The sequence below is a fragment of the Notamacropus eugenii genome, chromosome 5 (assembly GCF_028372415.1).
Source record: "Notamacropus eugenii isolate mMacEug1 chromosome 5, mMacEug1.pri_v2, whole genome shotgun sequence".
Lineage (NCBI taxonomy): Eukaryota > Metazoa > Chordata > Mammalia > Diprotodontia > Macropodidae > Notamacropus > Notamacropus eugenii.
In genome coordinates, this window is record NC_092876.1 from 331,434,527 (window position 1) to 331,451,861 (window position 17,335).

Genomic DNA, 17,335 nt, shown 5'->3' on the forward strand with positions numbered 1-17,335 from the left:
AATTGGTTTTTTTTTTTTTTTTGGTCATAGACCTCTTTGGCAAGCTGGGGAAGCCTAAAGACCTCAGAATAATGTTTTTAAATGCATAAAGTGACATATGCAAGATTATATTGAAAACCAATCATATTGAAATGCCATTATTTAAAATATTTTTAAAAACAACTTCCCATACCACAGGTCAAGAGTGTTTGATATAGACAATTATTTTGCAGATGATGAGCCAGGACAGAATGAGGTTAATGTGACTTGCCCAAAACCACACAAGTGACAAGACTGAGTTCCAAACCCAAGTCCTCTAACTTCAAATTCTATATCTTAGATCCCTTGCACCAGAGATGCCTCTTCTTGGCTCATCTTTAGCAAGAATGTCAACATTTATGATTCATAGGATCACAGTATTTGAGACCTAAGCAGCCATCTGAGTCAACCTATATAGAAAGGAATCCCTTCAATTCATTATATGAACATCAAGACTTACTAGCTATTGTACCAATACATAAATTGATATTTCTACATGTTCTTAAGACAGTGGCTAGGTGGCACAATGGATAGAGTGCCAGGTCTGGAGTCAGAAAGCCATTTTTCTGAGTTCAAATTTGGCCTCCAGCACTTACTAGCTGTGTGACCCTGGGCAAGTCACTTAACCCTGCTTACCCCAGATTCCTGATCTGTAAAATGAACTGGAGAAGGAAATGGCAAATTACTCCTGTATTCTTGGCAAGAAAACTTCAAATGGGGTCATGAAGAGTTGAACATGACTGAAAAAACTGAAGAACAAAAAAAAAAACCATGGTCCAAAAACTTGTGGATTCTTAGCATTCTCTTCCACCATCAGTGTGAAATCAGAGCGGGTTCTGCATAGGGTGTCTGGTTATTCTAAATTTTCATTTGTTTCATGGATTGCTGTGCCTAATGAATTTATTACCTAAAGGCCAACCTACTGGTGATGAGTCTCTTCTCTTTAACTAGGTTCATCTATGAACATCAGGGAGTTTGTCCCTGGTACCAAATATAAAGTTTTTCCAGTTCAGTAAAACCTCCCAGGACTTTCATTTTGTTGAGACTCTGGGGTAGGACATTTGTGAAGAGTCTGTGATCTTGTTCCTAAGAGTGTTAACCACTGTGATATTTCAAAAAGCCTCATTAAGTTTTTGGTCCTTCCTGAATTCACTTGAAGCAGGCTGCTGCTGCCCCTGCCCTCTCTCCTCCTGCCCCCTCCACTCTCACCCCCTTTCAGGGAAACTTCCATATCCCATGCTGGAAATGTTTATATCTTCTACAGCTGTGGTTTCATCTGCAATCCCTCTTAGTTCTATGCCTTGTAACATCAGAGAAAGTGGGGAGGAGATGAAAGCTGAATGTGTTTTCATAAGAACTCCTCCCCTGCCTTATAGGTATTTGCCACTGATTTATTATTCCCATTATAAAAAAGAGGCTCAGAGATTATTCTCATTATAAGAAGCTCCGAGATTATGACATACAGATAATGTCTTCTGACTCCAAGTCCAGTGTTCAGTCCAGTCCTTTCCAGCTGAGGCAGTTAGGTGGTGCCATGGGTTGAAGGCTGGGCCTGTTAGGAGGAAGAGTTCAAATCTAGCCTCAGATACTCAATAGCTATATGACTCTGGGGTGATGACTTAATTTCACTCCACCTCAGTTTCCTCAGCTGTAAAATGAGGATCATAATTATATCTGCTTTGTCGTGTTGTTATGACATTGAGATATTGTTGTGATGCAAATGAGATATTTGTAAAGCACTTAGCACAGTGTCTGAGATGCTTAATAAATGCTGTTCAGCAGTGTCCCCATTTGGGGTTTTCTTGGAAAAGATACTGGAGTGGTTTGCCATTTTTTTCTCCAGCTCATTTTCCAGATGAGGAACTGAGGTAAACAAGGTTGAGTGACTTGCCCAGAGTTACACAGCTAGTTAAATGTCTGAGGCCAGATTTGAACTCATGAAAATTAGTCTTCCTGATTCTCCAGCCCAGTGGTGTATAAACTGCTGCCCTATTAACAAGTAGTAGGTGCTTATTAAATGCTTGGTCCCTTCCCTTTCCCAGTCTTTCAAACCGTAACCCAAGAGTATGTCTGGAGGCATCTTCATTCCAACTTCTATTGTGATTTCCTGGGTTCCCATAGGTGGATTCTAGGGGGTCAAGGATGATTCGTTTATGCCATTTGGTTTAAGCACCCACCATTGTCCTTCTCCCTAAGATTATCAAGTTAAGAATCACTCAGCTAGCCATCCCTAAGTAGCTTTTAGAAAGCGGTATTTATTAAAGTGGTTCAATGAGGACAGTTGATATTAAACATCATCCCAAAGATCTGTGATATACTCTCCCACAAGTATGTACAGAGTCTAGGGGAAAGTGGACTCAAACTTTGTATGTGGCAAAGGAGTAACTCAGTTCCTAGATGCTAGAAGACCCATTCTCCCATTTATAGGACTGCTCAAGAGATTTTCTTTGGCATAATTGTAGTTTCTTTTTTAGCCTTCTTGTAGAGTCATGAATCCAGTCTGTTCTTGGCTTCTGATGCTGCAGACACTACTTGGGCTGATCAGGGACACTACTGGGACACAAATAGGAAAATGGGAAATTCAAAACCCTCTGATTTCTTTGAAACTGCAAGGTCCTCTTCTAGCAGAAGTGGATAGCAGACCTAGCTGAAGCCAAAGTGAAGCCTTCTTCTCAACCTGATTCTTCCTCTGCACCACTTCTCAGCTCTTCAGGGAAATGTTGCAGAGACATTAGCTTTCATTTTTGGAATTTCCTTTCTTCTCATTCCCTTTGATTATTTATAGATGATCCCTAAAGGGAGCTGACCAAATTTCCCAGTCTACGGGGGGGGGGGGGGGGGGGGGGGGGGGAGGGGGGACTTTTTGTCTGTTCTCATTTCGCTTCATCCAGTGGCCTTCAAAATATTTTCTCAAATGTCTTTGATTGATTGAGAAGTGTTCTCATCTAGTTTAGCTATCAGAGCTAATTTGGGTGAGAGTAGTTTCTACCCCACCCTGAGTTTAGGGGGAGGGTATATTGGTTCAAAATAGCTTATTGTTAAATTTCAGGTATGAGCATTTATAACTTTGAAATTGACAAAAACTAGAAATCAAGGGTTGGTTTATTGTTTCAGTTGAAAGTCTTGGAGAAAATGTTAATAATGCAAATAAAACTTGACAGTTCGTCATGCTTTTAGGAGAGCCAGTTGTTAAACATTTAGTAGCACACACCTGGAAGATTCCTGTAAGCTTAACATTCCATGATGTTAGTGCTATCTGGCTGGAAACAACCAAGACTTTGATGACATCAAATCTTATTAAGTACCAGTTCTCTTTTTTGGTATTAAGATTTAAGAAAGGTACGTAAATAGGAAGGCAAGTCAAGAAAGACTCAGTATCTATTACCTCTGTGAAATCCGAGGATGTCCACCAGTGACCATAAAGCACCTGAGCAGTGGTTCTTGCTGGGGGGATTATGAAAACAGTCAAGGGGGTTCTACAGATCAATTCCGAGGGGGACATTTCTTGTCACACTAGTTGGAAGTAAGCTTTTTGATTACCCTAAAGGAGTCTTGGGGTTAGTCGGGTTATTTGTTCTCAGAAAAGTCGTGTCTATCCATAGGAGGAGGCTAAAGGGGCTGTCTGGAATCCATCCGGACGTCAGGATCAGCGGGTCAGACCTTTAGTAAGTACTTACCTCCCAGGTTCGGTGCTGCGTGGGGGTACCAAGTAAGGTGAACGGTAGTGTGGCCTCTCCTGAAGCTCGCGGTCTATTAACGGGGATGACCACTGCAAACTACGTATAAACGTGTACAGAATAAACTGGAAGGAGCCAACGAGGATCAAGGGGGGTCAGGAAGACTTCTCCGTAGAGGGGACTTGAAGGAGGCCAGGGAAGCTAGGACTTGGAGGCACGGAGGGCAGCCAGTGAAAATTCCCAGAGGCAGAATACGGAGGAAAGCCAGGAAGCCAGGGTCACTGGATGGTCGCACACTTGGGCGGATGGGAAGGCAGGGCAAGGCACAGGCACGTTACTGAGGGCCTCGGACCCAGAGGAGTTTGTGTGCGATTGTGGAGGGGATGGGGCCGGTGGCGTTCATCGAGCTGGGAGAACGTGTAACACGATCGGACCTAGGTTTTAGGAAGATGACTGACAGCTGAGTGGTGGACACCTGTCCAGGAGTGCAGAGGGTGGGTGGGTGGCAGATGCAGGCGGAACGTGAGGGTGCCATAGGAAGTCACCGCAGATCTGTAGACAGAAAGGGCAGGGCGGCCAGAGCTCCGGGTCCTGCGCTCCGCCGTTACCTGCAGCCTCTCCGGGGCACTCACGGGGCGCTGTGCCGGCACCCATGATTACTGAAAAGCATGGGGCAGCCCCTGTGAGGGGGCCGGACCCTCCCGGTGGACACGAGTCAAGGGTGACCCAGGGGCAGCACGCCGCAGATTGCGGCCGCGCGGAGAGCAGGGGGCCGGGCCGGGCCGGCGTTCTAGGCGAGCTCGGATCAGAAATCCCTAGAAAGCCTGGCCTGACCTTGACCCCCAACGACTCGGCCCCCCGCTCGGGCCCGGGCCCCGCCGGCGGAGCTGCGAGCAGAGGTGGCCGCTTAGGACGAAGCTACGACGGCGGCAGTGGCCGGGGCGCGGGCACCACGCCCTCGGGAGCAGCACCGCACAGCCGAGAGGTGGGGAAGGGGAGGGGCGCCGGCGGCGGGCAGAGGCCGGGCCTGGGGGGAAAGGAGGACGCTTTCCGGTCCGTGGCAAGGGCGGCGAGACCATGCGGTACTCGAAGGGTTCTGGGTCGGAAAGGACGCGAGGTGAAGCTACGCGGAAGGCGGCTCCCCGTGGTTTACTTCAGGGAAAGATCACTTCGCCCCTTCTGCGCCCCCTCCCCCAGTCCCTGAGTGTGGGTGGGGGGCGAGAAATGGGAGGGGGGATGGGGAGAGGGTGGAGAGCGAGCATGCGCTTCTTGGAAGTCGTGACCAGAGAGACTCGAGAAAACAAACTCACACGGTCGAGCATGCGCAGAAGGTGGCGGTTTTTTTTTTTTTTTAGAAGGGGCGGTAGGGTGGGGGAAGTGGAACGGCGAGGCGGGGTGCGTGAACGCGCTTGTCTGTTTATCCCGTTCTCCGGGTAGGTGTTCATGGCGCACGCGCGGGCCACTGGCGGCGGTGAGAGGTGGGCAGCGCGCATGTGCTGGGTAGGTCCGGGACTGAGGGTGGGGGGGGCAGGGAGGAGGGAGAGAGAAAGAGGGGGCGGGGGCGCCTAGAGGAGAAGCAGGGGAAAAGGGAAGGGACGGGGAAGGGGGGGGCGGGGGAAGGGTACAGACTGCGCATGCGTGTGGGCGGTAGCGACGACGGCGGCGGGGGAGTCTCGGGGATGACCGTGGCTTTGCCCGTTGGGGTAACGGTCGTTGTCGCCTGCAGGGCCTGAGGCACCTCTAAGCCCGTGAGATCCGTTGGGGCTGCCGCGGCCCAGGACAGACGGAGTCGGGGCCGCGTGTGGAGTCCAGGGGTGGCGGCGGCGGTGGTGTGTTGGGGGGAGGGGCTTGCGGCCGGGCCTTGCTGTGTGTGTGTGCTCTGGGCGGCGGCGGGGCCTGGCGGTGTGTGCTAGTGACCGCGGCGGCGGCCGACCAGAAGCTGCAGCTGCAGAAGCGGGAGGTGGCGGCGGCGGCGGCTGTCCTCGTCGTGTTCTGAGGAGAAGGCGGAGGAACTGGTGCCTGTGGCAGGGAGAAGATGGCGGGGCTGTGAGGGGGCGGCGCCTGCGCCTGGTGACCCCGGTGTGCGAGTGAGTGTGTTGGTGTGTGTGCGTGTGCGGCTGTGTGAGGGGCGCCGCGGCCTGGCCGGGGGCCTGTTCGCCGCCCCCGACCCCTGCCCTTACCCCTCCCCGCCCGTGGTGATTCCTGCCCACCCACGGTCCTTCCGCGACTGCCGAGTTGTGGACGCTGGGGTCGGGGCCGAGAACCGGAATCAGCCCCGGGGCCCCGCGTCCGACATGGGGGAAGCGGCGGCGGGCCCCGCCAACCACAGCGGCAGCAGCAGCGGCGGCGGCAGCAGCGGCGGCGGCAGCAGCCCCAGCAACATCCGCCGCCACCGCTTGCAGTAGGAGTGTGGAAGCTGATGCATCTACCGCCGGGCCTGGCGCTGTGATGGAGTAAAGGGTGCAACCGGCCGAGAAGCAGCCTCCCAGCTCCACACACACGCGCGCCCCGGGGTCGGGGGGCCTGGACTCCCCTTGCCCCCGAGCCCTTCCCCCTCCCCCTTCCGCCGCCGAACCTTACCGGGGAGGAGGTTGGTAGTAGCGGCGGGAGATGCTGCCGGAGCGAATCCCCACCGAGCTCCACTAAGGGGAGCCTCCCCCGGTCGCACGGCGCACCGGAGCCGCTTCACGGACTAGCTTGGGGCCGAGACTCTCTCCCTCCTGCCGCTCCGGCTCCTGCACCGGAGGAACTCGAACACAGTTTTCTTTTTGTCTGGAAGTCTCAGGGACTCAGGAGGAGGGGCGCCAGGGTCCCATGTGTGGGAGGATTTCTTCAGCTCCCGGAACTTGTACGGATTTAAGTTACTTCTTTGGGCAGAGGTTCAACTTGTTTTTCAAACGAATTTTTGCATCTTGGCCATTGTTCCTTGTCTGGTTACAGAGTTGGACCCGAACTTTCTTTTTAACCAGGAATCATCAGTGTCGAAGTGTCTGCAATGAACCCGGTGAATGCTACTGCTCTTTACATTTCAGCGAGCCGCCTAGTGCTCAACTACGACCCTGGGGATCCCAAGTCATTCACAGAAATTAATAGGCTCCTACCTTTCTTCAGACAATCCCTATCTTGCTGTGTTTGCGGTGAGACTTTTCTTTATTGTTCTTCAGTATAGCTTAATATTTCTATGTCCTTTCGCACGTTTAACAGTTATATTAAGGCCTAACCTGGTTTCTTTATTTTTGTAGCAAAGTAAAAGTAAAGTAAAATTCCATTACAAAATAAGTATTTATCTGAAACTTTAGAAACAATCATTTTAGCTAACATGTAGTGTTTTAAGATTTACAGGCAACGTAACATAAACTGAGACGAGTTTTGCACAGTGGACCAACTCGTTCAAATTAGTTTCATTTTCCTTAAATTTTTTTGCCTTTTTTCAGTAATTTAAGAGGGACAAAATATGTTTTTGTTCTGCGTATATTGCTTTTGAGGTAATTCATTATTTTCTTGGCCACTTTTTAAAATACACACTCAATCTTACCGAAGGGTTTTCAAGTCACTTAAGTCCTCATAGGATTTTGGAGTTGAAAGGGTCTGAAGTGACATTACAGATGATGAAACTGAGGTCCGCATAAAATCCTGTCACTTTCCAAGTCGTCTTGTATTACATTTGTAGGTGGGGGATGTGTCCACAGCCAGGGAAATTAATGTAGGGCTTTCATATCTGTATTCTGTCTCAAATGATTGGAAGTTTTTGAGTAAAAGAATGACCTAAGGAAGACAGGTTACATAGAACAAACACCTTATCTTAACTGACGAAGAAACTGAGGACTAAAGAAGTCAAAATGATTTATCAAAAGTCTTACTTGACTTTAAAGCCAGTGTTCTTTTCAGGAGATCACATTACTTTGATAGTAATTTGGCATTTGCAACGGAATTTTGTAGGGCTTTATCATTTACCTTTTTTTTTTTTTTTTTTGTAATGTAATTACCCCATGAGCTACTTTGGGTTATTGGAGGTATGTTGTTAAAGCTGATAGATTTTTAGTTTTCTAGTGCTTTCTGAAGCTCTTAGGAGTCCGTGTGTTTTGAAGTGCTTCAGAGAAAAGAATTGTCACAAAAGAATATTCACATTATGAATTAATTTTAAAATTCTGTACAGCAAAGCTAGTGGAGAAGACCACTTTAGGGAAAATAAGAAAAAGTTAAACTTTATTTAGTTTTATATTGGATTGTTGATCAAGGTAGGCAGTCAGGACTTGAAATGTAGGTTCTTTTGATTTTTTTTATTTTGAATGAGAAAAGAAAAGATTTGTATCATGACTAAACGGAAAAATATGTCTTTCAGAGATTTTACTGATGGCTTTTTATATGTATTGTGCTTAAGACTTTGGTTCCTTATCTTTAGGGGTTGATAATCCAGTTAGAAAAAGAAGACAGGAATAAGAAACCTTTAAGTAACTGTCTCAGAATATGATTAAATACTAGAATGAGTGGTAGCAGATCCTAAAGCCTCTAGGTAGAATCAGTGACCTTGGATAAGCCTTTCTGAGCTACAGCCTAGTTGTAAAAGGAATAATTTGTATGGGATAAGCTTTAAGGTACCTTCCGATTCTAAAATAATGATTCTAGGCATGGAGAGAGCAGTTTAGTCACGGGTGCATAACTTATTTTTTCTAGGAGGAGCTTCTTATCTTTTGCCCAAAGACTTTAGCTTAGCTGGGCAGAGGTGAGAAACATTGTAACAACTCACTCTTCCACCCTCCCCCAAGCAAAACAAAGTACAACCTCAACACTGGGACTCAGGGAACTGCAGACAAGAGAGGGCTAACTGAGCAGGTAAGGTTCAAGATTGAAATGTGGTTCCTGATCTTCTGTCCTTGGATAGATCCCTAGCTTACCCAAATTTTCATGAGGTCTAGGTAGCTTATTAATTGTAGACACCTTTCAGTCACTTTTTATCAGCAAGTTATTTCTTAGATTTTTTTTCTTGCTACAAGCTAGCGGTGCTAATGAAGAATGATCTTCAAGTATTTTCTGGAAAAAAATGCTTATCAAGATATATAGGTGCGCATTTTCTGAGGCTTTATCATCCTTAATAACCCTGGTAACAGGAGGAAATTCTGCTCAACAGTAGGTCTTTGTAGTTATTCTCTCATATGAAACTTTTTTTGCCCAATCTCTTAGGACAAAAGGCTTGTGTGTGCTTCTTTTTTTTCCCTTGTGTCAAAAAGTAATTGGCATTCCCTTATTTACTTGTAAGCATAAAATTGAGCCATCAGGTTTTCTGTATCTCCTAGAATCAAGGGTTCTTAATCTGGGTCCATGAACTAAAAAAAAAAAGTTGTTGGCAAGTATTATTTCAATGTAATTGATTTCATGTGTAATCCTATATATTTTATTTTATAAATTTAAAAATAATTCTGAAGAGGAACATAACCAGACTGCCTAAATCGGCCCATGACACAAAAGAAGATTTAAGAACCCTTGCTCTAGATTTAGTCTTGTTTATTTTTTCTGGTTACAACTAGTAACAACACCTGAAGATCACTCTAAGTGATTAGTTGAGATGGTTTTCAGGCACTATTTTACTTAGTGGTTTTTTGGGGGGGGGGAGGGGGCAAGTGGTTTCCTTTCTATTTTGACTATGGATCATAGAAATAGAAGGGTTCTCAGAGGTTATAACATCCAACGCTCTTTACAGTTACGAAAACTGAATCCCCAAGAGGTAGTGTGAGAGGCAGGATTTGATTCCAGGTCTTTTGACTCTTGAGATTTTATTTACACTGTACCAAGCTGACCAGAAGTAGGGACGCCTCCCTTCTCTCCTTTTTTTCTGTTGGTAACCTATAGGGAGAAAATTTAAGATTTCATATGGAAGTAAGAATTATGTTAATTTTTTTTGGAGAAACACAGGGTTAAATTCACCTGATACTAAAAGTGGGTCATAGCATTTTATTTGATAAATATTTTAAAATATTTTTAAATTTCATATTATGCTTAGTTAAATAAAGAATTGAGGATTAGGGGCTTCTAAATTCAGGCCTCATTCTTCCTTTCCCTCCATATTTCCCACTTAAACAAATCTTATGCTATAGTCTTGTTTTCTCAATTTAATACGCCTTCTATCTTCCAGCCTTGCTCTTTGTTTGAAGTACCCTCCTATCTTTCCTCACTAACACTCGCAGCTCAGTTAACTCTTTGAAATTTTCCATTCCTGAACTTCAAGGATAGATAATTTTTGTCCAGTGACACTCAGTAACTGAAATATAGCACTGATCGCTTTATTACCTTGTATTTTAGTTGTTGATGGTAACATATTTTATCTCCCCTGTATTAAATTCCTTGAGGACTGTATCTTTTAAGTCTTTACATAGTCCGTGGTACTGAATACATTGCCTTGTCCATAGTTGTATGAGATAAGTGAGGTCAAGTAAGGGATGAATTGGTGAATGTGTGAAGTGTTTCTGAAGTGTCTGAGAGCTAAAAAGAACTTCAGCTTTTGATGTATTGGGTAAATACTGTCATATATACCCAGTTTCTAATTGAATTTGAACTTTGGTGTTAGCCCTGCTCTTTGAAATACTTACAGCTGATTAACAGTTTTTCCTGGATCTTTAACAGCTCTTTATTCTTAAATTTTAAGAGGTTTAAGTAGGACACCAGGAAAAAAATTTTTTTTGGACTGCAGTAGCTGTGATCAAAGCAATATTGTCCCGGGTACTGAATAAAATTAAACCTCTAATTGGAGTTTTTCTGCTTCTGCTCCAGATTTAGAGGGGAGGGAAGTGTAAGGTAGAACATTGGATTTGGAGGAAAACTTAGGTCTGAATCCTGTTACTACATAGGTGAACTTTAATAAGTTACTGTTGGTGGGGACTCATTTGCCTCCTCTATAAAGTGAAAGGTGGGGATGGCTTAGATGACTTTTGAGGTTTTAGAATTTTGAAACTTTTCATTAAATTTGTAATTTCTTGGGCAGTATATAGTAAGGTAAAGTGCATGAATAATTCCTTTATATGTCATATGGGAAAATACAATGATTCCATGAGGAGTGTAATTAGCATCCTTTGAAGCATCAGGATCAGAATGGATGTTTGAGAAACTTTTGTATTTCTTCTCCAGCTCCATGAAAATTGTATTTTAGAGTTTTGCTTGAATAATGTCAATATCAAATGGTGTAGTGTTTGTCAGAGCTCTTGTAAAGTTAAAAGCACTATAAAGATGTTCTTGCCAGAAATATGTAATGAAAAATTTCCCGACTTTTCACTAAAACACTTATGAAAGAGAAAATAAGTTATATAGTGTATAGAGACCTGAATTGGAAGACAGGAGTTTTGGGTGCTAGTCCTTACATTGCCATTAAATTGTGTGGCAAATTACTGGAAATCTCTAGGTCTGAGTTTCCTTTATTTGTAAAATTTTAGGTTTTGTATAGATGATCTGTCTCTAAGGGCCTTGCTAATTGTAAAATTGTATGAACTTCCTGATCTTCCTCTCTCCTCCCACAGTCCATCCCCATTTAAGAAGAGAATTAATTTTGTGACTGATTCAACCACATCTAGTTCCTAGGAGTTTAGGAGTCCTCCACTTTATAATTTAAGCTTATTAACTAGAGTGGTTTGCTTAAAGCCATAGTTTCCTTGATTGGTAGAGTCTGTTTTAAAAGGTTTTGTGATTTGGTTGTTGTAGGGAACTCCCCATTGAAGAAAGTTCCCTTACCCAATACATATTGGTAATTATTCTGCATCTTCTAATCTTAGAGAGAAGTATCCTGGGGCCTGACAAGTTAACAGTGACTTAGCCAGGCTATTCCATATAAAATAATAGCTAGCTTTTATATATAGCACCTGCTATGTTCCAGGCACTAAGCTAAGTAATTTACAGTTATATAATTTGGTTCTCGTAACAACCCTGGGAGATAGATACTATTATTATTTCCATTTTACAGTTGAGGAAACTGAGCCAGAAATTAAGTGACTTGCCTCAGATTCACATAGCTAGTAAGTCTGTCTTTGAACTCAGGTCTTCTGACTCCAGGCCCAGTGCTCTATCTGGTGAAACCTAGCTGCCTCAAATTTGAGACTGGGTCTCCCTCACTTACCCAGGCTAGAAGTACAGTAAATACTCACCAGTTGATCCTGCTGCTGATCAGCATGGGAAGTTTGACCTGGTCTGGTTGATCCCTTCCATAAGCAGCCCTCTTCTCACTTGAGGTCTCACCATATTGGTACCAGTGTTTGTGCACACAACTGATCTGCTTAGCATACCGAAGTTCAGAACCTCCAAACTCAAGTCTTGGAATCTACTACAGTAGCGGAGATCACAGGTGTGTACCACCATGCTCAGAATATGTGTTTTTATTGATATTTTTAAGAAAATCACCTTTTATTTTCTCCTCTACTCTCCATCCCTTTCCCCAGGTTTTTACTGTCTCCCAGAGTGCCATAACTGGTAATAAAGGAAGAAAGGGAAAAAAAGTTGTGCAAACCAGACATTTGGTATTTAATATCCTGTGCCTATGGTTCTCCACTTATGCAGAGGAGCAGGAGGAAATGTTGCCTCATATCTCTTCTTGGGGCCAAGTTTTTTCATTTAAATTTTTAAGTAGTTTGCAGGTTTCAGTGTCTTTTCTGTTCACATTGTAATTCGAGTGTATGTTGTTTTCCTGGTTCTGTTTATGATCAGTTCATATAAGCTTCACCATTTTTAACCATTATGCTACATTTTGTTTAGCCATTCCCTAATCAATGGGCATCTGTTGTTGTTTTTTTACCAATTCTTTGCTACTGCAGAAAATGCCGCTATAAATATTTTGGTGTAATAGGTCCTTTCTTTTTATCATTAGCTTACTTGTCTTCATGCCTTGTCACATTGCCATGTAGCAATTCTGGAAATTAGGATTCTGGAGGCAGCTAAGTGCAACAGTGGATAGTGCTGGGTCTGGAGTCAAGAAGTTGTGAGTTCAAATTTGTTTTCAGATACTGAGTAGCTGGGTGACACTGGGCAAAGTTACTTAACTTCTGTCTGCCTCAGTTTCCTCAGCTGTGAAAAAGCAAAAATAACAGCGCCTACCTTGCAGAATTGTGATGATCAAATGAGATAATATTTGTAAAAAGCACTTAGCCCAGTATCTGGTACCAAGTAGGCACTTAATAAATTATTGTTCCCTTCCACTTCTCTCCTTCTCTGTCAAAAAATAGGTCTTTTAGTTACTCCTTACATAATTCCAGATTGCTTTCTAGAATAGTTGCACCAGTTCACAGTTCCATCAGTAATGCATTCATGTAACTGTCTTTCACATTTTCTTCATCATTGACCATTCCCATTTTTTGCCTCTCTGTTGGGGGTAGTGTCAGGTGAAACCTCAGGTTTTTGATTTGCATTTCTATCTAATAGTGATTTAGCGCATTCACTCATATAGCTGTTTATAACTTGCAATTATTAGCTGGAAGGACCAGTGAATAGAGTGCTGGGCCTAGAGTTGGGAAGACTGGAGCTGAAATCCAGCCTCAGATACTTATTAGCTGTGTGACCCTGGGCAAGTCACTTAACCTGACTACCTTACTCCATTGGAGAAGCGAATGGCAAGCCACTAAAGTGTTTTTACCAAGAAAACCCTGTGCACAGTATTGCCCTGCTGTGGTCCTGAGGATCATGAAGAATCAGATGTAACTAAAGAACAACAAGCAAAGATTTTGAAAGTGTGTGACATGTATGAAGAACATTGAATAGACTAGTTTGGCAGGATGGTAGGGGCCAGGGGGGAAGGATGGAGAGGGTTAAATATGTAATCTCCCAAGATGGGGTAGAGTCAGACTGTAAAAGGCAGTAAATAAACGTAGAGAAGTTTGCAGTTTATCATAACTGCAATAAGGAGTCCCTTGAATCTTCTTTAGCAGGGGAGTTACTTGGTCAGGCCTGTGCTTTAGGAATTACTTAGTTTGGCAGCTGTATGGAGAGAATGGAGATGAGAATGTAAATTTCTTGAGATTAGGTACTGTGTTGCTTTTCTCTTCGTGAGTTTGCAGAGGGCAGGGATTATCTTTAGTTATTCTTTGCCTTGCCTCCACTTAGCACTGTGACTGGGCCATCATAGATTTAATAAATAAATATTTGTTGACTATTGATTGCCTAATAAATGCTTATTGAATGGTTGATACAGGTGGAAATGTCTCACAGGCAAGTGGAGATTTTTGGTATTTAGGTTTGGTATGAAATGAAGTAAGTGCTTCTTTTAGGTTGGGACATTCATGTTCACAAATTGTAATAATTTTATTTAGGAGTCTATCAACTGATAAGGAACTACAAGATTTCACAGTTTATTTTGGCACCTAGTGTTTGGATGTATGTTGTAGTTGATTGTCACTTCTTTGACTGAACTTTTCCTGACTCTGGGCTTTACAAAAATTAAAAAAAAAAAATTTCTAGAATGCTCACTCTTAGGCATTCTGCTGGATTCTGAGAAGACATTTTTTTTAAAAAAAGGTTGAGATCTATAGTTCCTGCCCTCCAGGAGCTTACATACAACAGAAAAAAATTAAAGGATGAACGATAGAAGTTAAATGACAGTTCAAGGTTGTAGACATGTCATAAAATAGTGCAAGATTAAAATGTGAATTTTATAGACAAGTGTTCAGAGGAGGGAGAAATGACTTAAAGTTGGAGTGGTTTGCTAAGGTTTCTTGGAGGAGGGTTTTATAAACTATGTGAAGAAAGGCTAATGGGGTATAGTAGGAAGCCAGGCTAAGGCATCCCAAATTGGACAAAGATGAAGAACTGTTTGGGTGGGACAATTTGGTTAGAATTGGGGGCTTCCTCCTGTTTGGAAGGGGTTGGAAAGACTGTGGAAAGATAAATTGGGGTCACGTTGTAGAGTCCTGAAGGTTAAGATAAGTAATTTGCATTTTATTGTGCAGGGCTTTGAGAGGCCTTTGAAGTTAAAGACAGTGATGAAGTCCTGTTCTGAAAGATTTGATCTGGTGACAAAATACAGGATGAATTGGAGTGGGGAAAGACTTTTAAGGCTGGAAAATAATTTAGGACTTTTTTGTAATTAGTCAATAAGCATTTTTATGAAGTGCTTTTTGCTGACTGGCACTGCACTAGAGTGAAATAAGGGCTCTGGGTTGGGTACTAGTTATGGGAATGAGAATGCAGAAAACATTTCCAAGAAAGAACTGACAGGACTTCGAAAACTCATTAGATGTTTCAGACTAGGAATTGGAAGGAATCAAAGATGACTTAAACGTTCATGATTAGGGGGAAAATGGTACTATTAGCAACAGAAGCAGTGTTTGGCAGAATGGGGAAAAAAGATTGAATTTGCTTTTATAAGTAAGTTGAGGATGAAATGATGGATGTTCAACTAGAGTTATCTAGCAAACAGTTAAAAATAAAGGGAAGCAACAGTATGCTACAGGGAAGTAACATTTCTAGTGCAGATATTCTTAACCTTTTTTGTTAGACCCTTTCAGCAGTCTGATGAAGCTTGTTCATAAAATAAAGTACATAAGATTACAAAGAAAACTAATTATTGAAATTTAAGTCTCAAAATATTGAAAAAAAAAAAAAACCCAGCTCATCGACCCCAGGTTAAGAACTTCTGTTGTAGTACCAGTGTGTCTGAGTTAAACTACTGCTTCTTTTTTACCCTTATTTTTTTAAGCTTCATTTGTAAAATTGAGAGTATTGGATTATATCAGGGATTGCTACATTGCCCTGCCACCTGTTTTGTTTTGGCTGGGAGCTAAGAATGGCTTTTATATTTTTAAATAAAATTTTACTCTATTTAAAAATGTAAAAACCATTTGGAAGCCTACAGCCAGTACAAAAGGAGTTTCCAACTCTTGGGATAGATTGCCTCCTTTTAACTCTCCATCTTTGGTTCTGTGTGACACTGGTGTTTAGGTGTGAGGACAGGGTTGGAGATGTTGATTTGGAAATCATCTTTTTGTAAAGGTTATTTTTGAAGCTATAATGTGACTTGTTGATATAAGACTAAAGGTCACAAAGTGGTTTTCTCACAGTTCTTGTGAGAAGTAGGGTGGTGCAAGTATTGTTATCCACATTTTGCAGATGCTAAAACTAAGGCACTGAGTAATTATGACTTGCCAATTTTTATTTACTAAAGGTCTGAGGCAGGATTTGAACACAAGCTTTCTTGACTTCTGAATCAATGCTCTTATGTAGTCCATGTTCAGTTCCTGAGAGATGGAGATGCTGAAGACCTAATTTTGGTGTATACCCACAATTTCATTACAGGAATAGAAAATGAAGCTAACAGAGGAAATAGAAGTAGTGATCCTATCCTAGTGACAAAAGAGATGGCATAACATAATGTCCCAAGAAGCCAGAGGTGGAGAGTGTTTCATTCAGGATTCATTGTTGAACAGTAATGAAGAGTTATAGAGAGGCTAAGGAGAATAAGGGCTGAAAGACAAATAATATTTGATGATTTAGGACTTTGGTGCAGTTTCAGTAGAATGGTAGGGGCAGTAGTCACTTGTCTTCTTCATGACTTCATTTTTCTCGTTGCTTTTTACCAATAGTCAAGTGATTTGTGGGAGATGAGGAGGGTATTTGCAGCTGGGGGAGGAGATGCAAGAAGAATTTGGCCAGTATCAGTATCCCAGGGGATTGAATCCATGGTAGACTGTAAGGAGTGCTCAGTAAATATTTGCAGAATGAATATTAGGGAAACAGAAATGTGTATAGTGTAGTTAGTGACAATCGGCTGAAGAAAAATAGTGGTTAGGAAATGATAATTTAATACAAGGAAACTAGTTTTTGTTTAAAAAAACTTGAGATTATTTTGTGCTCTTTAATATGATATACATAATTTGCATAGATGTTACTTTGCTTTGTGTATGTGGACTTTAGGCTAATTTCTGACCCCTTTTCCCTGTCTCATTCTTTTGGCTTATCAGAATAGCCATCATTTTCATTTTTTCTCATAATTGTACAGTATTGTCATTTATTGTTTTAACTATGTCAATAATTGTTTAGTCTGTTTTGTATTCCTTTTTTTACCAGCATATTTCTAAGGGCTCCATTCTCAGCTACCTTAGTGTTACCTTTCAGTTGGTTAAGTCTGTTTCCATGAGTCATCATTTACATAGTACTTTTTAGTATCTACCTGTGGTCTTTCATTTATTCTTTTGTTCTCATTCATTTCAACTTTTCATCCTTTAAAAAAAGTCTCATTTTGCATGGAATCTTCCACTTCTCTATCAGGAGCATGGTAGCATGTTTCATTATTAGTATTCTGTAGTCATAGTTGGTCATTAACACTGATCAGAGTACCTAAGTTTTTCAAAGTTGTTTGTCTTTGTAATATTGCTGTCATATAAATTGTTCTTCTGGTTCTGCTTATTTAACTATCAGTTCATACAGATCTTCTGAAACTATCCTTTTTGTCATTTCTTAGAGTATTGTAGTATTCCATTGCCTTTATATACTGTAACTTGTTTAGCCATTCCCCAATTCCTGTTTAATTTCCAGTTCTTTGTGACCACAAAAAGAACCGTAAGTACTTTTGTACATCCTTGTTTAGAGTTAGTTTTGTGTAGGGCTAGTCTCTCCCTTAACTTATCCTCTCTCATGACCTCTTTCCTTCTCTTTCCCTCCTATTCCCCTGCTTTGTG

The 17,335-nt window shown here is 42.4% G+C and overlaps 1 protein-coding gene and 1 pseudogene across 7 annotated transcripts in view; one reads left to right on the top strand and one right to left on the bottom strand.

The window, feature by feature from the left end:
- The window catches only part of LOC140507928 (uncharacterized), a 52,486-nt pseudogene extending 48,137 nt beyond the window's left edge, over nt 1-4,349 (bottom strand).
- Nucleotides 1-17,335, top strand: part of MSL2 (MSL complex subunit 2) — a 113,066-nt gene that overhangs the window by 67,840 nt on the left and 27,891 nt on the right. Inside the window, exons 1-2 of one of the 7 annotated variants that reach the window (XM_072613583.1) lie at nt 4,604-4,680; nt 6,665-6,832. The exons of 1 other annotated variant lie outside the window; for it this stretch is intronic. In XM_072613583.1, the coding sequence (XP_072469684.1) occupies nt 6,691-6,832 (142 nt within the window). In that variant the 5' untranslated portion in view covers nt 4,604-4,680; nt 6,665-6,690. 5 more of the 7 variants (XM_072613584.1, XM_072613582.1, XM_072613581.1 and 2 more) reach the window with 5 other exon arrangements.